Raw genomic sequence first — 23,180 nt, 5'->3', positions numbered from 1 at the left:
AGAATAAAAGGGAGTCACTTTAGAACAGAGATGAGGAGAAATTTCTTCAGCCAGAGAGTGGTGGGTCTGTGGAATTCATTGCCACAGAGGGCGGTGGAGGCCGGGACGTTGAGTGTCTTTAAGACAGAAGTTGATAAATTCTTGATTTCTCGAGGAATTAAGGTCTATGGAGAGAGAGCGGGTAAATGGAGTTGAAATCAGCCATGATTGAATGGTGGCGTGGACTCGATGGGCCGAATGGCCTTACTTCCACTCATGTCTTATGGTCTTATGCCATACAGGAGGAAATCACATGCAGACAATTGCATAACATCATCATGAGGGGATGGCCTGATTCCCCATGAGCTGCGTACATTCTTCACCATCAGAAATAAACTAACTATCCAGGATGCACTGATATTGTGTGGCCAGCAATTTGTCATCCTTACTGCTCTTCAGAGGTAATACGCCAAACAACTTCATCCTAATTTGGAAGCAACCAGAAACAGGGCCAAGGAATTATGTACTGACCCTCCATGTACACAGACATAGAAAGGGAAATTCCAGATCTAACACCATGCAATGTACTCAAGCCACATCAAGTAAAAGAATCGTTGCATTTATATGAGGTCCTGGACCTACCATGGTCATTCACAGCAGCTGACATCTTTAACTGGGATGGCAAACAACACCTTTATTCTCCAGTATCGGCACGCTGTCCGCCAACCGGCGCCAAAAACGGCGCAAATTAGTCCGGCATCGCGCCGCTCCAAAGGTGCAGAATCCTCCGCATCTTGGGGGGTCGAGCCCCAACCTTGAGGGGCTAGTCCCGCGCCGGACTGATTTCCGCCCCGCCAGCTGGTGGAAAAGGCCTTTGGTGCCCCGCCAGCTGACGCGGAAATGACATTGCCGGGTGGCGCATGCGCGGGAGCGTTAGCAGCCGCTCACGGCATCCCCGCGCATGCGCTGTGGAGGGAGTCTCTTCCGCCTCCGCCATGGTGGAGACCATGGTGAAGGCGGAAGGAAAAGAGTGCCCCCACGGCACAGGCCCGCCCACGGATCGGTGGGCACCGATCGCGGGCCAGGCCACCGTGGGGGCACCCCCCAGGGCCAGATCGCCCCGCGCCCCCCCCAGGACCCCGGAGCTTGTGCTGGGGGGTCGGAGAATCTCGCCCCTAGTCTTAATTAATTTGTATTCTGTGTGGTTTGAACTCGACTATCTGTCAAACATGAAGAGTAACACAGTCATCACCAAGTTCAAGAGATCACAGAACCACAGAATCCCAACAGTGCAGGAGGAGGCCATTTGGCCCATCGCGTCTGCATCAACCCTCCGAAAGAGCACCCTACCTAGATCCCTGCCCTATCCCCATTACCCTGTAACCCCAGGACACTAAGGGACAATTTAGGATGGCCAATCCATCTAACTTGCACATCTTTCCACTATGGGAGGAAACTGGAGCATCCGGAGGAAAACCACTCGACATGGAGAAAAAGTGCAAACTCCACACTGACGTTCACTCAAGGTCGGAATTGAACCCGGGTCTCTGGCACTCTGAAGTAGCAGTGCTAACCATTGTGCCATCTTGCCGCCCTGAAGCAACACATGATATCCACTAAATTTTGCAACTTTGCACGCACATCCGACTTTGAATATATCACAAACAGCTTTTCCAGACATACCAGGACAATGATTCCTATTGCTAAGGCTTTGCTGCAGTCAAACTTGAAACTAATATGAAGTTTCATGCAACACAGATTGGGAAGCAAAATGCACTATGATCGAGATGACCACAGACTCAACCTTCTAAAACCTGGTCAAATGGTCATCCAGATCGCATGTGGCCATGACTAATTGGCGGTGGTACAAGGTCATATCCCGCAATTGAACACTCGCGTGGTAGCGGCAGACAGCGGCCACTAGATATACATCCACCATCACCTCCTACAGGTATTAGAACCAGCACCAACAGATGACACAGCACTTCAGTCATCTGGCCTATGGCACAGACCACCGATACCAATGGACATGCAAACTAAACAAGGCCAATGCAATGAACCCTGCACCCACAGAACACGCTGACAAAATGTTCCAGATCGTCCATGTTCAGGACACCGGCCAAGAAAGACTAAACCACCAACTAGTGTAACCATAAGCTCAGGGCACCTGAGCAAACGAAACACAAGATTCCAAGACTTTATTATCACCTCACCTAGAACTGGCTTTCGATATTCAGCTTTCTAAAACAAAAAGGTGGGGGGACGGCGGGTGGCGGGCGGTGGAGGTGGTGAAGGAGCCACAGCGGGATATGTACCAGCTGCAACAACTTAATCCATGTCTCACTGTATACGTAAATAGTTATGTATTGTTAGCTTGTTTAACTTGTATGTTACACAAGGGTCTGTACATAGCTTCCTATTACGCACTGTTACATCTCATGACACTGGGTGTTCCAACTAAATAGCGAAGATATAGACTGAGTGGTCATGTGAGAATGTGATGACAAAGGAGGTCACGTGGTTGGAGCCAACCCCAGGAGTGCGTCAGAGCACAAGTGTTGAAGTAATTGCTAAGCTAGTGAACAAACTATTCTTTGTTCAAAGTCCTGCTGTCAGTGATTTGGGAACCCATCACATTTGCATGGTATCAGGAGTTGGCAGTGTGGCACAAGGACTTTGCTGCATCGACCCACTCGTCTTTGATGAAAACACTGCAGATAGCTGGGAAATATTTGAGAAGGAGTGGCGTATTTATTGTGGTGCTGCATTGTCTGACAAGGTGAAAAAGGTCCAGGTCTCTTAAACCTAGCAGGCTCAGAGGTCATCACAAAATTTGAGTCGTTTGAAGAAAAAGTACCCTGAAATTGATTCAGGAACTCAACACATTCACAAAATCACTTTTAGAATGACTCTAACACCTGCTCCTGCCACAATCTACCTCCTCTTTAAGTAGTCCAGGCTAGCTTTGACCCATGCTAGCCTTTCACAATTTTGCAACCCTCCTCAGGCATGCAGCCATTCATCAGTGCCTTACATTGGCTGCATAGTGCAATCAGTAAAATTAATTGGCAGCACGGGTTTGCCTGCTGCCTGCATCGGAAGCAATGGGTGTGACAATCCCGTATTGTGATCCCTCTGCTTACTTTCAGGTGCTGTCCAGACAAAAGCAAAATATAGTCAGACATAAGACTTCATTACATTTGGAAGTGTACATGTAAAAATGAAGACAAAAATGTATTTCACATTTAGATGGGACCGATTCAGCGAACTTAAAACTGTATCCGCTGTTGGACACATTTGGCGGGGTGTTTCTTGGCAGCTGCAGCACTGAGAATCATCCCATTATGCAATGGCACTTCACTGTTTTCTTTTGGCCTTGGGGAGTTTGTCTCTTAGGGTGATTTACTGTTGGCGAGTTGATGTTGCCATCAGAAGTGGTTGTCCGCAGATCAGGGCACCATTTTGATCGGCAGTCCGATCTCACAGCCCCTGCCTTCTCAGACACCCCTCTGCTTTCTGATCCCCCCTCAATGATGAAGCCCCTGGAGACCTATCTCACCCCCTATCCAATTGGCAAGCCCCACCCTGGTCCAACCCATGGCAATGCCAACCTTGGCACAGTGGCAGTGCCAGCCTGGCACGGTGACAGTGTCCATCACACCCTGGCAATGCCACCGGGCACCCTGTCAATACCAGGCTTCCACTGCCAGGTTGGCAGCGCCAGAGTGCCTGGGTGCCGAGGGAGTACCAAGGTGCCACCCTGCCCTGTCCCAGACCACCCGGAGAGTCACCAAATGCCTGCGAGACCCTCTGAGGTGCCGTTATGCTTCGTCCACATTTATGTGCATCAGTACTAAACAGCAATCTGCCATGGCCTCCCAGGCGCAGCCATTGAGTCACAGGCTCCGGGTGAATCCGGCGTCTGGGTATTTAAATGAGTCATTAGGCTCACTTAAAAATGCAGACCTGGATCTTGCCCAGCGACGGTGAGATCCAGATTGTGGCGGGTGGAGTGAGTCGAATGACTCACGATCGGCCTGGCGTCTGTACAGAGCCCGATTTGGGGCTCTCATGCGATTCATTTGTTGCACCCGGCTCCATGGTCTTTACACAGCCAAAGGCATGGCATAAAGGACTGCTGCTGGTCTAAGAGAAGAATCAGAGATAAATCTGAACCAAATTACTTTTGGTTCTTTTGAGACAAAGTTATGTATCTGTAACATTTAAATTGCAAAAAAATATTTGTTTTTCATGCATTTTCAATACATACAAATGTTCTTGCTGCTTCTTGGGGTATTCGGTACTTCTGATGAGCTTCCACAATGTAATCAAGGAGCTGTTGTTGTTCGGGAGTGAACTCTACTCTCTCCTGAATCTATACAAAAAAATAGAAAAATATTCAGATTGCTCCAGTTCAGTTTTGTCAGCCCTTATCTGAACTGGATATAATGCGGAGAAACATGAAGTTATGTTTGCTGTGCACATTTATGTGGTTTACCAGTACACTCTGCCAGGGTGGAACGGTAGCACAGTGGTTAGCAAAGTTGCTTCACAGTGCTAGGAACCCGGGTTCGACTCCCGGTTTGGGTCACTGTCTGTGAGGAGTCTGCACGTTCTCCCCGTGTCTGCGTGGGGTTCCTCCGGGCGCTCCGGGTTTCTCCCACAAGTCCTGAAAGATGTGCTTGTTAGGTGAATTGGACATTCTGAATTTTCCCTCTGTGTACACGAACAGGCGCCGGAATGTGGCGACTCGGGGATTTTCACAGTAACTTCATTGCAGTGTTAATGTATGCCTACTTGTGATACGAATAAATATTATTATTATTATGCCTTGAAGCACTGGTTTACTTATTCTGAGGGTTAGAATTCTTGTGTAGGCGACAGGAGATAAACACAAATCACAGTGATGCACAAGCAAAGAGATTCTCCTTTGAGAAGTCAAAGGAACCTCACCAGCTTTCTGGTGTCATTAGTCACATGATCATATGCATTTTTAAAGATTTGCCCTTTTAACATATACCAACAGATTTTCACTATATTGTTGATTATGGTGAGGCAATGTTTACGTAGAAATTATTTTAAGCTACTTGTTTTTATGTGTTGCAGTTGATGCAAGCCACATGGACCTCATTCTGTTTCAGAATGTCAATTTAGCAAAAGAGTACATGATCACAGTGACATACTCTAGCTGCGTAACCAGACAATTGATATGGAAAAACACCATGAAAAACACAAGTAAGAGGTGGACCAGGCAAAGGAAGAGCCAGTTGTGGTGAATGTATTCACCAGAATAAGTTGCCTGTAGAGTACTGTAATATGATCCCTTTTCCATGTAGTGTACCGGAACCCTGGTGGGCTCCGCCTCTGGCTCCGCCCCCCTCGGACGGTATATAGACCGGCCGCCTGGGGCGGCGCTCAGTTGTTACAGCGATCTCAGGCAGGCAAGTTCTTGTGTAATAAAGCCTATGTTCTCTCGCTCTCAGTGTCTAGCAGTGGATTAATGGCACATCAATTTATCTATGGAAGCCGCCCTGAAGCCTGATAAATTGAAACTCGACGCACGAGCAGCAGAAGCTAAGGAAATCTTCTCCCACTGGCTCTGCTGTTTTGAGGCCTACCTTGACTCCTCTGCAATGCCTCCCTCCGACGCCCTCAAGCTGCACCTCCTCCACCGCCCGGGTGAGCCACCGAATCCCGGGTACGATTCAGGACGCAGCCACGTATGACGCGGTGGTTGCGATTCTAAAGAGACAGTTCGTGAAGCCCGTGAACGAAGTGTTCGCGCGACAACTCCTCACTACCCGCCGACAACGTGCCGGGGAATCGCTGGATGAGTATCTGGAGAGCCTGCCCCTACTCGCCCGCAACTGCAACTACAAGGATGCGAAGGCCGACGAGCATATGAAGCTGATGATCCGGGACAGCTACGTGGCTGGGGTCCGGTCTAACTATATCCAGCAGCGGCTGCTAGAAAACGGGGCCACTAACCTACAGGACAGGGTAAAGCTAACCTCCTCGTTAGAGGTGGTCTACCAGAGCCTCAGCGCGTTCCCGGCAGCCACAGCTAACCCCTCATGGTCACCACAGACACAGCCTTCACCAGACCCGACTACGTCCCAGGCCTGTGCCACGCGACTGCCCCTTCAGCCCGGGGGACCGTCTTGCTACTTCTGTGGTCAGGGCCAACACCCCCGGCAACGTTGACCAGCCCGCCCCGCGACATGCAGCGACTGTGGCAAAAAAGGACATTTCGCCAGAGTCTATCTGGCCCGATCCAAAGCCCCGAAGTCGAAAGCGTACCAGGCCCAACCCACGGACTCACAGGCCCGCAGACCCCACAATGTGGCTGCGTGCCTGGCGGTACCGCCTCCTTCAGACACGTCATCCAACTCGTGCAGCTCATGGGGGGCGCCATCTTTAACTCAGCCTGACACGTGCGACCCGTGGGGACAGCCATATTGGCCGCCAACTTCAGCACCAACCGACACGTGCGACTGATGGGGGCGGCCATCTTGGTTGCCATGTCCGACCCAGCCCGACACATGCAACCCGAGGGAGCCGCCATCTTACGACCCCGAGACCTTCGACCACGCAGACTACCTGCAGCTCGGTGCAGTCACCCTTGACCAGTCGCGGCCAAAACATCTGAAGAACTCGATGAGGGCCGTCCGGGTCAATGGGCACGAGACCCCCTGTCTTTTAGACTCCAGGAGCACAGAGAACTTCGTCCACCCCGACACGGTAAGGAGCTGCTCCCTCCACATCTACCTCGCGTCCCAGACAATCTCCCTTGCTTCCGGATCACATTCAGTGCAGATCCGGGGGTACTGTGTTGTGAACCTCATGATACAGGGCGCTGAGTACGCCTGTTTTAAACTGTATGTCCGACGTCCAATGCAGTCACCGAAGCCTGACCCTAAAATTCGACGGACCCCTAGCCCCCTCACTGTATGTAGCCTCGCGACCCTTAAGATCACCCCCCCCCCCTTCCCTCTTCATGAACCTCACCCCCGACTGTAAGCCCGTCGCCACCAGGAGCAGGCGGTACAGTGCACAAGACATGATTTTTATCAAGTCGGAGGTCCAGCGACTCTTGAGGGAGGGGGTCATGGAGGCCAGCAACAGCCCCTGGAGAGCACACGTGGTGGTTGTCAGGACCGGGGAGAAGAATCGGATGGTAGTGGACTATAGCCAGACCATTAATCGGTTCACGCAACTTGATGCGTACCCCCTCCCCCGCATAGCGGAGATGGTAAACCAGATTGCACAGTACCGGGTGTTCTCCACAGTAGATCTGAAGTCTGCCTACCACCAGCTCCCGATCTGCCTGGAAGAGAACCACTACACTGCTTTTGAGGCAGCCGGCCAACTCTTCCACTTCCTCAGCGTCCCGTTCGACGTCACTAATGGGGTCTCGGTTTTCCAGAGAACGATGGACTGAATCGTGGACCAGTACGGGTTGCGGGCTACATACCTGTATGTGGACAATGTTACCATCTGCGGCCATGATCAGCAGGACCACGACGCCAACCTCCAGAGGTTCCTCCAGGCTGCCCAATCCCTCAACCTCACATATACCAAAGAGAAGTGCGTTTTCCGCACAACCCGGCTAGCCATCCTTGGCTATGTCGTGCAAAATGGGGTCCTAGGTCCCGACCCCGACTGCATACGCCCTCTCATAGAACTTCCCTTTCCCCACAGCCTCAAGGCCCTCAAATGCTGTCTGGAGCTCTTTTCCTACTACGCCCTGTTTTTGAAAACTCACCACTATTCTTAGAATTCCCCCTATACCAAAAAGGGCCGACATTCTAAATGATGATCATGGATTCTCACTCCCCGACTCCGATAAAGGCTTCAGTGGGTGCTATTCAGGTCAAACTATGTGTTCAAGCGATCCCCCGGTATTACCCATACATACACCGAAGATTTCATCTACTTACCACTTAGTAGCATCGATCCTGGGTCCCGCATTGCTAAGTAAGTAAAGTAGACTTTGGAATAACCACTATTTCAGGTTAAATTAAGTTTTTTTATTATTATATTATTTATTTTAAAAGCTGCAAATACTTTCTTTACAGAAAGGAAAAAGATCTTGCTTCTGGATCCTTCTGGTTGGTTGAAGGGACCTTCAGGCCCAACTTGACAATCAATTTTCTTTTTAAAATCTGGTGGTTGGTTGAAGGGACCTTCAGGCCCAACTTGACAATCAATTTTCTTTTGAAAATTTGGTCTTCTTTCGATGTATTCGCTGATGAGCTCGGTTGCTGTGTCCTATCTTTCCCATGTACAGAACTATGAGAGCTGATTCTGATGGCTGTCTCTGAGCTGACTCTGCCTATTCTTTAAATTCTAGTCTTCCTTAGATGTATTAGCTATTTTAGCTCGGCTGCTTTGCCCTGTCTCTTTCCCATGGCCGAGCTGATTGTAATCTGACTATGCTTCTCCCCTCTCTCCCTCTGAGTTCTGGTTCTGGTTCTGGCTGCTGTTCCCTTTCTTCGGGTTTATATATTGTTCTTCTTTTTTTTTTTTAAATAATTTTTATTAAGGTTTTCACAGAATATCAATAACAAAATGAAAAAGGAACCCAACAGGGTTAAATACAAAACACAGTCAAAAAACAACCCTCCATACCCCCCTCCCCCCGTACATAAATAATAAATTAACATCCCGACTTAACACAAAGCCAACATAGCAAATAGACCCCCCCCCCGCCCCCCGAGTTGCTGCTGCCATTGACCAATATCTACCGTTCTGCCAGGAAGTCTAAGAACGGTTGCAACCGCCTGAAGAACCCTTGTACCGACCATCTCAAGGCGGATTTCACCCTCTCCAACTTAATAAACCCCGCCATATTGTTGATCCAGGATTCCACACTTGGGGGCCTCGCGTCCTGCCACTGAAGAAGAATCCTCCGTCGGGCTACCAGGGACGCAAAGGCCAGAATACCAGCCTCTTTCGCCTCCTGCACTCCATGCTCCTCTGCCTCCCCAAATATTGCGAGCCCCCAGCCCGGTTTGACCCTGGATCCTACCACCTTCGACACCGTCCTCGCTATGCCTTTCCAAAATTCCTCCAGCGCTGTGCATGCCCAGAACATATGGGTGTGGTTTTCTGGGCTCCCTGAGCACCTAACACACCTGTCCTCACCCCCAAACAAATGGCTCATCCTTGTCCCGGTCATGTGTGCCCTGTGCAGCATCTTAAACTGTATGAGGCTGAGCCTCGCGCACGAAGATGAAGAGTTCACCCTCCCTAAGGCATCTGCCCACGTCCCGTCCTCGATCTCCACTCCCAACTCCTACTCCCATTTACCTTTCACCTCCACCACCGAGGCCTCCTCCTCCTCCTGCATCACCTGGTAAGTTTCCGAGATCTTCCCCACTCCCGCCCACACCCCCGAGAGCACCCTGTCGTGTACTGTGCGTGGCAGCAGCCGCGGGAATTCCACCACCTGCCGCCTGGCAAACGCCCTTACCTGTAGGTACCTGAAGGTGTTCCCCGGGGGGAGCCCATACTTCTCCTCCAGCTCACCCAAGCTCGCGAATTTCCCGTCCACAAACAGGTCTCCCAACCTTCATATCTCTGCCTTGTGTCACCCCGAAAACCCTTCATTAGACAAACCGGTGGCTCCCCCGTATTGGGGTCCACACCGAGGCCCCAACTTCCCCCCTGTGCCGCCTCCACTGCCCCCAGATTTGGAGGGCAGTCGCCACTACCGGGCTCGTGGTATACCTCCTTGGAGGGAGCGGCAGCGGCGCCGATGCCAGCGGCCCCAGACTCGTACCCACAAAGGACGCCGTCTCCAGCCTCTTCCATGCAGCCCCCTCCCACTCCATCACCCACTTGCGCACCATCGTTGCATTGGCGGCCCAGTAGTACCCACAGAAGTTGGGCAGCACCAGGCCCCCCCTATCTCTACTCCGCTCCAGGAACACCCTTCTCACCCTCGGAGTCCCTCGCGCCCACACAAACCCCATTATGCTCCTGTTGACCCGCCTAAAAAAGGCCTTCGGGATAAACACGGGGAGGCACTGGAACAGGAACAAAAACCTTGGGAGCACCGTCATTTTGACTGACTGCACCCTACCCGCCAAGGACAGCGGCAACACGTTCCACCTCTTGAACTCCTCCTCCATTTGCTCCACCAGCCTTGTGAAATTAAGCATATGTAGGGCCCCCCAGCTCCTGGCCACCTGGACCCCCAAATACCTGAAGCTCCTCTCCGCCCGTTTTAGTGGGAGCTTGCCAATCCCCCTCTCCTGGTCCCCTGGGTGAACCACGAACAGCTCGCTCTTCCCCATGTTGAGCTTGTACCCCGAGAAATCCCCGAATTCCCTGAGGATCCTCATTGCCTCCAGCATTCCCCCCACTGGGTCCGCCACATATAACAGCAAGTCGTCCGCCTAGAGCGAGACCCTATGCTCCTCCCCACCCCGCACCAACCCTCTCCAGTTCCTCAACTCCCTCAGTGCCATAGCCAGGGGTTCAATCGCCAGTGCGAAGAGCAGGGGGGACAGGGGAAACCCCTGCCTCGTCCCTCGGTGCAACCAAAAGTACTCAGACCTCCTCCTGTTCGTGGCCACACTCGCCATCGGGACCTCATACAACAGCCTGACCCACCTGCCAAACCCCTCCCCAAACCCAAACCTCTTCAGCATCTCCCACAGGTACCCCCACTCCACCCTATCGAAGGCTTTCTCAGCGTCCATCGCCACCACTATCTCCGCCTCCCCCTCCCCCGCCGGCATCATAATAACGTTCAGAAGCCTCCGCACATTCGCGTTCAACTGCCTCCCCTTCAGGAACCCCGTCTGGTCTTCGTGGATGACCTGCGGCACGCAATCCTCAATCCTCGTGGCTAAGACTTTCGCCAGCACCTTGGCATCTACATTTGGCAATGAAATCGGCCTGTAAGACCCACACTGCAGGGGATCCTTGTCCTGCTTCAGGATCAAGAAGATCCGTGCCCGGGATATCGTCGGGGGCAATGCCACCCCCCCCCCTCCTTTGCCTCATTAAAGGTCCTAACTAGCAACAGGCCCAACAGGTCCATATATTTTTTATAGAATTCGACCGGGAAACCGTCGGGCCCCGGTGCCTTCCCCGCCTGCATGCTCCCTATCCCTTTGGTCAGCTCCTCCAGCCCAATTGAGGCCCCCAATCCCTCCACCAGTCCCTCCTCCACCTTCGGAAACCTCAATTGGTCCAGAAAGCGGCCCATCGCTCCCTCCTCCGATAGGGGCTCGGACCAATACAATTCCTCATAAAAGTCCCTGAAGACCCCATTGATGCCAACCCCACTCCGCACCACACTCCCTCCCCTGTCCTTAACTTCCCCGATCTCCGTAGCTGCGTCCCGCTTCCGAAGCTGATGCGCCAGCATCCGGCTTGCCTTTTCCCAATACTCATAAATCGCCCCTGGGCCTTCCTCCACTGCACCTCCGCCTTCCTGGTGGTCACCAGGTCGAATTCGGCCTGGAGGCTGCGCCTCGTCCTCAACAGTCCTTCCTCAGGTACCTCCGCATACCTCCTGTCTACCCTGACCATCTCCCCAACCAGCCTCTCCCTCTCCCTCTGCTCCCTCCTCTCCTTGTGGGCCCTAATGGAGATCAGCTCTCCCCTAACCACCGCCTTCAGCGCCTCCTATACTATCCCCACTCGGACCTCCCCGTTATCGTTGGCCTCCAGGTACCTCTCTATGCTTCCTCGGATGCGCTCACTCACCTCCTCGTCCGCCAACAGCCCCACCTCCAAACGCCACAACGGGCGCTGGTCCCTCTCCTCCCCCAGCTCTAAGTCCACCCAATGCGGGGCGTGATCCGAAATGGCTATCGCCGAGTACTCAGTATCCTCTACTCTCGATATCAGCGCCCTGCTCAAAATAAAAAAGTCAATCCGGGAATAAGCCTTATGGACATGTGAGAAGAATGAAAATTCCCCAGCCCCCGGCCTTGCAAATCTCCAAGGGTCCACCCCTCCCACCTGGTCCATAAACCCCCTCAGCACCTTATCCGCCGCCGGCTTCCTACCCGTCCTAGACCTGGAGCGATCCAGTGCCGGATCCAACACCGTGTTAAAGTCTCCCCCCATTATCAGGCCCCCCACTTCCAAGTCTGGGATCTGACCTAACATGCTCCGCATAAAACCATCATCGTCCCAGTTCGGGGCATACACATTGACCAGTACCACCCTCTCTCCCTGCAACTTACCACTAACCATTACGTACCTACCGCCATTGTCTGCCACAATGCTCGATGCCTCGAACGATACCTTCTTTCCCACCAAGATCGCCACCCCTCGATTTTTGGCATCCAGCCCCGAATGGAACACCTGACCTACCCACCCTTTCCTCAATCTTATCTGGTCTGCCACCTTCAGGTGTGTCTCCTGGAGCATGACGACATCCGCCTTCAGCCCCTTCCGGTGCGCGAACACGTGGGCCCGCTTGACCGGCCCATTCAGTCCCCTTACATTCCAGGTTATCAGCCGGATCAGGGGGCTACCCGCCCCCCTCCCCCACCGACTAGCCATAACCCCTCCTCGGCCAGCCACGCGCCCGCACCCCACGCCCGGCCTGTTCCCCACGGCGGCAGATCCCCGTCTCGACCCCCCCCACTCGCTCCAGCTCCCCCTTGACCATAGCAGCAGCAACTCGATTCCCAAACCAGAAAGAAAAAAACAAGAGCAAAGGACCCTCCCTCAAAAGGTAACATATCAACCGCAATCCCCAAACACCCATCCCAACCCTCAAACTGTGTCCAACTTCTCGGCCTGAACAAAGGCCCACACCTCGTCCGGAGACTCAAAATAATGGTGCAGGTCCTTGTAGGTGACCCACAGTCACGCAGGCTGCAACATGCCAAACTTCACCCCCTTCCTGTGCAGCACCGCCTTCGCTCGATTGTACCCGGCCCTCCTCTTCGTCACTTCCGCACTCCAGTCCTGGTATATTCGAACCTCTGCGTTCTCCCACCTGCTGCTCCTCTCCTTCTTGGCCCACCTGAGCACACACTCCCGATCAGCGAACCGATGAAACCACACCAGCACCGCCCGCGGAGGCTCGTTAGCCTTGGGCCTCCTCGCCAGCACACTATGGGCCCCTTCCAGCTCCAGGGGCCCCTGGAAGGACCCCGCTCCCATCAGCGAGTTCAACATGGTGACCACATAGGCCCCACGTGCGGCCCCTCCAGCCCCTCCGGGAGGCCCGGAATCCGCAAGTTCTTCCGCCTCGACCGATTATCCATCTCCTCGAATCGCTCCTGCCATTTCTTGTGGAGCACCTTGTGCACCTCCACCTTTACCGCCAGGCCTAAGATCTCGCCCTCGTTGTCGGAGATCTTTTGTCGGGCCACCCCCTGGGCCGTCTATGTCTCCAGCAGCTTATCAATAGAAGCCTTCATCGGCTCAAGCAGGGCCGCTTTAATCTCTCGAAAGCAGCGGTGAATAACCTCCTGTTTCTCCTGCGTCCACTGCATCCACACTGCCTGGTCCCCGCCCACCGCCATTTTGTTCTTCTTCCCTCGCACCTTCTTCGGGTCCACCACCACTTTCTTAGTCGCCCCGCTCCTGGTAAAAGCCATATACTGTCGGGGAACTATTGTACTCTCCTTCCCACAACGGGAAACGTCGAAAAAATGCCATTGGGGGCCCTGAAAAGAGCCCCAAAGTCCGTTTTTTGCAGGAGCTGCCGAATCTGCGACTTAGCTCCACATAGCCGCAACCGGAAATCGTTTATATATTTTTCTAACAGTTATCTAGTTTTTATGACTTTATTGTAAAGTAACTCTTGATTTTCTTTGATTGTAAAAAGTATCTTTGATCTAAACATTCTAATACAACATAGATCTGATTACATTGTTTCCTTTGTGATGTTCAAAATGCTTTGACTTCAAGAGGTGTTACTTTTAATTCCTGTCATTTCTGTAGTTTTATTTTCCAATTGTGTCCTCAGCTCATAATTTTGATTTTGATTTTGGCTTTGAATTATGTTTCTCGTATACTGATAGTCTCCAGTTTTCTTTAATTTACCTGGTATTAGCAAAATTTCACACCTAGAACCTCATCCTTTCTTTTCCGGATCCTTACTAAGATAGTTACTTTCAATGAAGGTGTGAGCCATTGTTTTTGGTTTCATTCAAAATCCTGGTTGTCTTGTTTGCTAAGCCTGCTTGACCAAGGTTATCTGCATTTTACAATCCTGCTCTTTGCAGCTGCTGTTAACCCTTTGTGGGATCTTTCCCTGTATTCTCTCATGTTTCCCTCAGACCAGATATTGCCAGACTTCCATGTTTCAAATGACACATCTTTCCATATCTTCAATAACAGCCCAGTGGGTCCCCAACTATGCGAACAAAGCCTGCCCACTTATCAAAGCCACTATATTCCCCCTGACGGCTGAGGCCCGCGCGGCCTTCAGCCGCATCAAGGCAGATATTGCCAAAGCCGCGATGCACGCAGTGGATGAGTCCATCCCTTTCCAGGTAGAGAGCGATGCGTCAGACGTCGCCCTGGCCGCCACCCTCAACCAGGCGGGCAGGCCGGTAGCCTTCTTTTCTAGAACCCTCCACCCCTCCGAGATTCGCCACTCCTCTATTGAGAAGGAAGCGCAAGCCATTGTGGAAGCTGTGCCGCATTGGAGGCACCACCTAGCCGGTAGGAGGTTCACCCTCGTCACCGACCAACGGTTGGTTGCCTATATTTTTGACAAGCACAAGGGGGCAAAATAAAAAACGACAAAATCTTGAGGTGGAGAATCAAGCTCTCCACCTATACTTACGATATTAAGTATCGTCCTGGGGAGCTCAACGAGCCCCCAGATGCCCTGTCCCGTGGCACATGCGTCAGCGCGCAAGACGACCAAATTCGGGCTATCCACAATGACCTCTGTCACCCGGGGGTCACTCGGCTTATCCACTTTATTAAAGCCCGCAACTTGCCCTACTTCACGGCCATGACCAGGGATTGTCAAGTCTGCGCGGAGTGTAAGCCGCACTTCTACCGGCCAGACAAGACCCACCTGGTAAAGGCCTCCCGGCCCTTTGAGCGCCTCAGCATCGACTTCAAAGGGCCACTCCCTTCCACCAACCGTAATATATACTTCCTAATCATCGTTGACGAACACTTCCGCTTCCCCTTCGCTATCCCATGTCCCGACATGACCTTGGCCACTGTTATAAAGGCACTGCACAGCATCTTCACCCTGCTCGGTTTCCCTGCATACATCCACAGTGACCGGGGCACCTCATTCATGAACGATGAGCTGCGTCAGTACCTGCTCAGTAAGGGCATCGCCTCGAGCAGTGCTACGAGTTACAACCCGCAGGGAAACAGGCAGATGGAGAGGGAGAACGCGACGGTATGGAAGGCCGTCCTTCTTGCCCTCTGGTCTAGAAGTCTCCCGATTCCCCGCTGGCAGGAGGTCCTCCCTGACACGCTCCACTCCATTAGATCGCTCCTCTGCATAGCCACGAACGAGACTCCTCACAACCGTTTGTTTGTCTTCCCTAGGAAGTCCATCTCCCGGGTCTCGCTTCCATCCTGGCTGACAACTCCGGGACCTGTCCTTCTCCGGAAGCATACAAGGAGCCATAAGACTGGTCGAGAGGGTCCAGCTGCTGCACGCCAACCCCCAATACGCCTACGTCGTGCACCAAGACGGACGGCAAGATACGTCTCCCTCCGGGACCTGGCCCCTGCTGGATCCCATGCCAACGCGCCCACCCCCCTGCCTACCGCCACCCCCCCAACTCTTTACGCCTCCCGAGGCTCCTGTACTGTCCCGAGCCTACGCTGCCCCCATCCACCTCCCCCTTACCGCTATCCACCACCCCCTGCCGCCATCCACCTCCCCCCTGCCTACCCCACTCCTCAACCGTCGCCGACACGCCGGACCGAAGCTCCACTCAACACGCTCCCAGAGTCAACGACTACATTGGCAGTACCCGCCACACCGCCAGGGCTGAGGAGGTTGAATAGAACAGCCCGGCTCCAGACAGACTGAACATTTGATGACCCCACTTCACCCCTGCTGGACTTCATTTTTGTAACAGGGGGTGAATGTGGTGAATGTATTCACCAGAATAAGTTGTCTGTAGCGTACTGTAATATGATCCCTTTTCCATGTAGTGTACTGGAACCCTGGTGGGCTCCACCTCTGGCTCCGCCCCCCCCGGATGATATATAGACCTGCCGCCTGGGGGTGGCGCTCAGTTGTTACAGCGATCTCAGGCAGGCAAGTTCTTGTGTAATAAAGCCTATGTTCTCTCGCTCTCATCGTCTAGCAGTGGATTAATGGTACATCACCAGTGATACAGCGCATGAACAAAACAAGACTTCAAACAGATCACAGGGCAGTCAGGCTGCTCCTGGTTGTTGGAGAAACCTCATCCTGGAAACAACAATAGCAACACATAAGCAGCAACAATCTACATTTATAAAGCATGTTACAGTAGAAAAATGGTGCTAAGCACTTCATTAAGTTATAATTTAAAAATCCATTGTAAAGATGGAGGCCAAACTTACGATTCATTTAAGAATATATGCAAAAGGGTAATGGATCTGTACAATGTTTGAATTATGTCTTTCAAAGAGTCTCAGCGTACACTTTTGAGTTTTACACAACAGTATCGGACCCATGAGAAATGTGTGCAAATGTGATGAATGTACTCATGGATGGACAAAATAATGTGTAACTCCTCTAGTTCCTCTTGCTCAACAGAAAAAATATCTTACCAAGAAGCAATGTCCTTTCAAAATAGGGAATATCATGACAAGCAAGATATACACAGTGAGTTTTTCTCATACTAAACCCAAATCATTACCTTCCCAGCCTTGGTTGTAGATGAAACCTGTTTGCTGTCAACCCCATCTTCCTCCACTTTTATGCTACAGAAAAGGTCCATGACTTGCTTGGTGTTTTTCCGCAAACGTTTAGATTTACACTGGATTTCTGTCAGCAAACCTGGAAGAATATATTAGGTATTATAACATGCACTAATATAAAAATAAAAGATTTTGTAATGAAGACTAATCACTTTCTGTTTTCATTCTCTTATGGACAGCCAGCCTTCATTCGCTCAAGTCAGCATGATGCATGTGCCACATTAGCGGGTTCCTGGTATATCTTTCACCTGCTAGAGACTGGTAAGAACAAGGTAATTCTGAACTATGTGTTGCTTCAGAATTCTTATATGGTCCAATAAGAAGCAACAGGTCCCATCTCCAAGCACTGGCAGTGAGTAAACATGAGGCACTCTGTAACCTGCCTTCTTTTCTCCCTTACTCATCAACATGTACTGAGTTTGCTGAAGGGATGCAAATATCCTGTGGTCTGTCTGAAGTTATGTCTTGCTCATCCATGGTCACGTAGAAAAAAGATGCAGGAGGAGGCCAATCAGCCCTTTGAGCCTGCTCCGCCATTCATTATGAACATGGCTGATCAACAAGTTCAATTCCCTGATCCCACCTTCCCCCATGTCGCTTGATCCGTTTAGCCCCAAGATCCATATCTAATTCCTTTCTGAAATTACATAAAGATTTGGCCTCAGCTATTTTCTGAGGTTGCGAATTCCACAGATTCACCACTCTCTGGGTGAAGAAATTTATCCTCACCTCAGTCCTAAAGGTTCACCCCTTATGCTCAAACTATGGCCCCTACTTCTGGACTCCCCCACCATCAGGAACATTCTTTCTGAATCTACTGTGTCCAATCCTACTAGAATTTTATTATTTTCTATGAGATCCCCTCTCACTCTTCTAAACTCAAATGAATGTAATCGTAACCGACTTAGTCTCTCCTCATATGACAGTCCCGCTATCCAAGGGATCAGCCTGGTAAACCTTCGCCTCCATAGCAAAAACATCCTTCTCCAGATAGGGAGACCAAAACTATGTACAATACTCCAGATGTGGCCTCACCCAATGCCCTATACAATTTCAGTAAAACATCTCTATTTCTATACTCAAATCCACTCTCGATGAAGGCCAACATTCCATTGACCTGCTTTACTGCCTGCTGTACCTGCACGCTCACTTTCAGCGACTTGATGCACAAGGACACCAAGGTCTCGCTGAGTAGCCACCTCTCTCAATTTATACCCAATCAAATAATAATCTGCCTTCCTATTTTTGCTACCAAGGCGGATAATCTCACATTTATTCCACATTAAACTGCATCTGCCACGCATGTGCCCACTCACTCAGCTTGTCCAAATCCCACTGAAGCATCTCTGCATCCTCCTCACAGCTCCCCTCCCGCCCAACTTTGTATTGTTATGGGCCAGGGTTTAGAGAACCCCAAAGTGTATTATGGAGTTCACCTGACCCACAACTTTCAATAGATTGTGGTAGGGGGAGCACAAGGCCCACTCTACAGGTGTGGTATGGCAGAAATGGAAAAGTATTTTTTAAAGCCAAACAATGTTTATTCTATGAACTCAAGTTAACCTTTTTAAAACATACAGTGAACATCTTAGCAACCATAAATTCAAATACAACCCCCAAAAACTTCAGAGCCTCTGAAAGAGCCATTGTCCACAACACACTCCCCACTTAAACTAGAATACCACACCTGATAAGCAACCACAATGTGCTCACCCCTCACTGTCTTTACGTTCACAAAGCCAACCAATAGATAGACTTTTAACCTGGACGAGCCCCCAGTTTGTTATGGGCCAGGGTTTAGAGAACCCCAAAGTGTATCATGGAGTTCACCTGACCCACAACTTTTAATAGATTGTGGTATGGGGAGCACACGCCCCACTCTACAGGTGTAGTAGAGCAGAAATGGAAAAGTATTTTTTAAAGCAAAACAATTTATCCTATGAACTCAAGTTAACCTTTTTAAAACATACAGTGAACATCTTAGCAACCATCAATTCAAATACAACTCCCAAAGAATACAACACTAACTAATCCTTTACGCTTTCCTTTTAATATCCATAAGACTTAAAACACCTTTTAACAGAAGCACATCAGGTTAAAGTCACTACTGTTATTCGTTTGAAATCACCAGGATCGATTTACAGTCTTTAGATCACAGAGAGAGACTCTAATACACCTTCTGGCTGTGACTGCAGCTATCCAGCTCCGAAAACTAAAAACTAAAACACACCCTGCAGCAAACAGCCTAAAACGAAAGTAAAAAGATGACAGACAGCCCAGCTCCACCTACTCTCTGACATCACTGCAGTAATAAACACCCAATTCTTAAAGGTACTCTGACTACAGATACTTATATACACACCCATTTATAAACACACATTTCTCAAAGGTACTCTCACATGACACCTCCCCCCAAGAAAAAAAATAAACCATCAACTTCAAGATGGTTTTATTTTTCACCTTTTCACTATCCTTTAAGAAACGCACGCAGTAAATAGACGTTTTGTTTCAAAAAAAACAACACACGCAAACAGGTATAATAATATAGTCCATTTTTTTTGTTTTTCTTCCTCCAATTGAAATCCTTCTCGATTGACAGTCTCGTTGAACAAGAAGGTCTCTGCACGATCCGTCCATTTCGGCATTTCTCTTTAAAGTGAGATACTTTAGTTCAATCTGATCACAAAGTCCCTTGTAATTCTCCAACACAGGAGCTTTGGTTATCACAGCTTTCAGGCAGTCAACTGCCTGTTGCCACTCCGCTGTCCACTGGAATTTGTTACGCTTCTTCAGCAAGTCCATCAGTGGAGCAATCACGCGACAAAACCTTTGCACAAATGTTCGATCAAATCCATTCATGCCAAGAACTCTCATTATTTCCCTTCATCTTGAGGGTATCAGAAACTCCTCAATAACTATTGGTTTCACATCCCGTGTGACCATTCGACCCTGTCCGATTGTATGGTCAAGGGAAGTGACTTGGGCTTTTCCAAATTCACTTTTGGCTAGGTTTATCACCAAACCCGCCTCCTGAAGTCGATCGGAAAGCTCCATCAGATGTTTTAAATGTTCTTTCCATGTCTGGCTGAAAATTACCAGATCGTCGATGTGTACCGCACAATTGGATAATCCTGAGACGACTTTGTTAGTTAACCATTGAAATGTGGCTGGGGCGTTTTTCATGCCAAATGGCACAACTTTGAATTGGTTTATACCATCTGGAGTCACAAAAGCTGAAATCTCCTTCGCCAGTAACCTTAAATAAATCCAATTTAGAAATAAAAGCTGATTGTCCCACTTTCTTAATGCAATCCTCCAAACGTGGGACAGGATAAGAGTCCGTTCTTGTAAGTGCATTAACCTTTCTATAGTCCACAGACAACCGTTGGGTACCATCCGGTTTTGGTATCATCACTATGGGTGAGCTCCATTGGCTGCAACCCACTTCAATTATGCCATTTTTAAGCATTCTCTTAATCTCTTTGTTAACCTGTGCCAATTTTAAAGGGTTAAGTCTGTATGGATGTTGTTTGATTGGAACAGCATTTCCCACATCTACATCATGTGTAGCCATTTTAGTACTTCCCAATTTATCTCTACAAACTTGCCCATGTGATATCAATAACTCTTTCAGGTCAGTTTGTTTTTCCTCTGGAGGGTAACTCAACAATGTATCCCAATTATTAAGAACATCCTCGTTTTCCAATTTACAGTCATCTGGATTTGGTTCGTCACTTTGAGTTAGAATCATTAAAACATACTCCTTTTTCTTTCCACCCCTTTCAAAGGACCTTTTAAGCATATTCACATGACACACTCAGTGAGTTTTCCTTCTATCTGGTGTTTTTACCACATAATTCACCTCAATTAATTTCCTTCCAATCTGATAAGGTCCACAAAACCTTGCTTTTAAAGGTTCATCTGCCACTGGCAACAACACTAAAACTTTATCTCCACTGGCAAAACTACGAACTTTGGATTTCTTGTCCGCTACCCGTTTCATCACATTCTGTGCAACTTTAAAATGTTGTCTCGCCAATTCACCTGCTCTATTTGATCATTTCCTAAAATGTGACACGTAATCCAATTATGTAATTTCCGATTTCTCACTCACCAATTTTTCCTTAATCAATTTAAGTGGTCATCTTACTTCATGACTGAATTTGTTTGATTCATTAGATGCATCCCTAATTGCAAACAGTACGAATGGAATTCCTTTATCCCAATCCTCTGGATAATCTTGACAATACACCCTCAACATTGTCTTTAATGTCTGATGCCACCTTTCTAAAGCTCCCTGCGATTCTGGATGGTACGCAGTTAATTTAAATTGTTTTATTCCTAAGCTATCCATAACTTCTTTGAATAACCTTGAGGTAAAATTCGATCTTTGATCCAATTGCATTTCTGTGGTAGTCCATATCTAGTAAAGAATTTAAGTAACTCCTCCACAATCTTTTTAGCTGTAATATTACGTACTGGAACGGCCTCTGGGAACCTAGTAGACACATCCATTATAGTCAAAAGATATTGATTCCCACTTTTCGTTTCAGGAAGCGGTCCTACGCAATCAATTAGGACCCTTGTAAAAGGTTCCTCAAATGCTGGAATGGGTATTAAGGGTGCTGGTTTTATCACTGCTTGAGGTTTCCCTATCACTTGACATGTGTGACATGATTGACAAAATTTAACTACATCTTTATGTAGTCCAGGCCAATAAAAATGTTTCTGGATTTTAGCTTGAGTTTTTCTTATTCCCAAATGACCTCCCACTGGCACCTCATGTGCAACTCACAACATCTCCTTTCTAAACCCTACCGGCAATACTACTTGATGAACTTCTGCCCACTTTTCATCCGCCTGCATATGTAAAGGTCTCCATTTTCTCATCAAGACATCACTTTTACGGTAATAACACTCTGGTATACACTGAAATCCCTCTTCTGTGTATACTTTCTGATATATCCGTTTATTTCTATATCTTTTTGTTGTAACTCCGCCAATTTTCCTGAACTAAAAATATCCGCCTCATCCTCCACCTGTTCTTGGTTTTTTTCAAACACCTGATCAAAAATCGTTTCTGATAATTGCACTTCAACTTCATCTTCACTCTTTGATTTCTCCTCTTGTCTTAACCTGTGACTTGGCGACCTTGTTCCTACACAATCCGGAAAAATCCCAGGATATTCGTCCTTCAACACTTCAGTTGTCTGATTTTCCACTGGCTTATCAACCACAGTAGGCATCACTCCCACCTGCGATCCAGCGATATCATTCCCCAAGATAAACTGTATTCCTGGACAAGATAGTTTCTCTATTACTCCTCCTACCACATCACCACTCTTCACGGGACTTTCCAACCTTACCTTATATAATGGAACACTATTCCTCTCACCCTGAATTCCACATATTACCACTTTTTCTGGTAGCATTCTTCCCAAACTACATAAATCCTCATCTCTTACTGTTAAAGATTGACTAGCTCACGTATCTCTTAAAATTGTAACATCTTTACCTGCTCCTGCTGATACACATGAGTAAACTTTACCCACACAAGTAAATTATTTAAAGAGATCTGGCACCTTCTTACCAATCACCTCTTGATCAGGCTGCACAATCTTTTGCACCTCCTTTACTTGGGCTTTCCTTTACCACTTTAATAAACCCCACTGTGTTATCCTGTTTTACCACATCAGCCTTCCCAGTGCTTTTCTTCAATCACCAACACTGTGACTTTACATGGCCTAGTTTATTACAGTGAAAACATTTGAAACTTTTCATTTCTTTTCCACCCTCCTGGATTTCTTTTTAAATCTGAGGTACACTCTCCTTATTATCTCCCATCAGATCACCTTTACCTTTACCACTTGAGTAGTTCTCATGTCCCCAGTTTCTATCCCTCACAGGCTGAAACTGATGTCGGAAACCAAGCTTTGATTTATGAACTAATTCATAATCATCTGCCATTTCTAATCTCACAGTTTTAACCCTCTGTTCTTCCACATGAGTTCTCACTACATCAGGAATTGAATTTTTAAACTCCTCCAAAAGTATAATTTCTCTGAGAGCTTCATACGTTTGGTCTATTTTCAAAGCCCTTATCCACCTATCAAAATTACTCTGTTTGAGCCTTTCAAACTCCATGTATGTTTGACCAAATTCTTTCGTTAAATTTCTAAACCTTTGTCTGTAGGCTTCAGGCACTAGTTCATATGCATCTAAGATGGATTTTTTTCACCTCCTCATACGTCCCAGATACCTCCTCCGGTAGTTATGCAAACACTTCACAAGCCCTACCTACCAGCTTTGTTTGAATCAGT

At 48.9% G+C, this 23,180-nt stretch overlaps 1 protein-coding gene across 3 annotated transcripts in view; it reads right to left on the bottom strand.

Annotated features, from left to right (window-relative positions):
• Positions 1–23,180, bottom strand: part of LOC140393950 (bile acid receptor-like) — a 321,209-nt gene that overhangs the window by 78,198 nt on the left and 219,831 nt on the right. For all 3 annotated transcript variants that reach the window (XM_072480640.1, XM_072480639.1, XM_072480638.1), the window contains 2 exons: positions 16,800–16,939; positions 4,250–4,354 (listed from right to left, as the gene is read on the bottom strand). In XM_072480640.1, coding sequence (XP_072336741.1) covers positions 4,250–4,354; positions 16,800–16,939 — 245 coding nt within the window. The remainder of the gene's footprint in view (positions 1–4,249; positions 4,355–16,799; positions 16,940–23,180) is intronic.

Source organism: Scyliorhinus torazame, chromosome 17 (genome assembly GCF_047496885.1).
Source record: "Scyliorhinus torazame isolate Kashiwa2021f chromosome 17, sScyTor2.1, whole genome shotgun sequence".
NCBI lineage: Eukaryota > Metazoa > Chordata > Chondrichthyes > Carcharhiniformes > Scyliorhinidae > Scyliorhinus > Scyliorhinus torazame.
This window is presented reverse-complemented; position numbering and strand designations above follow the sequence as displayed.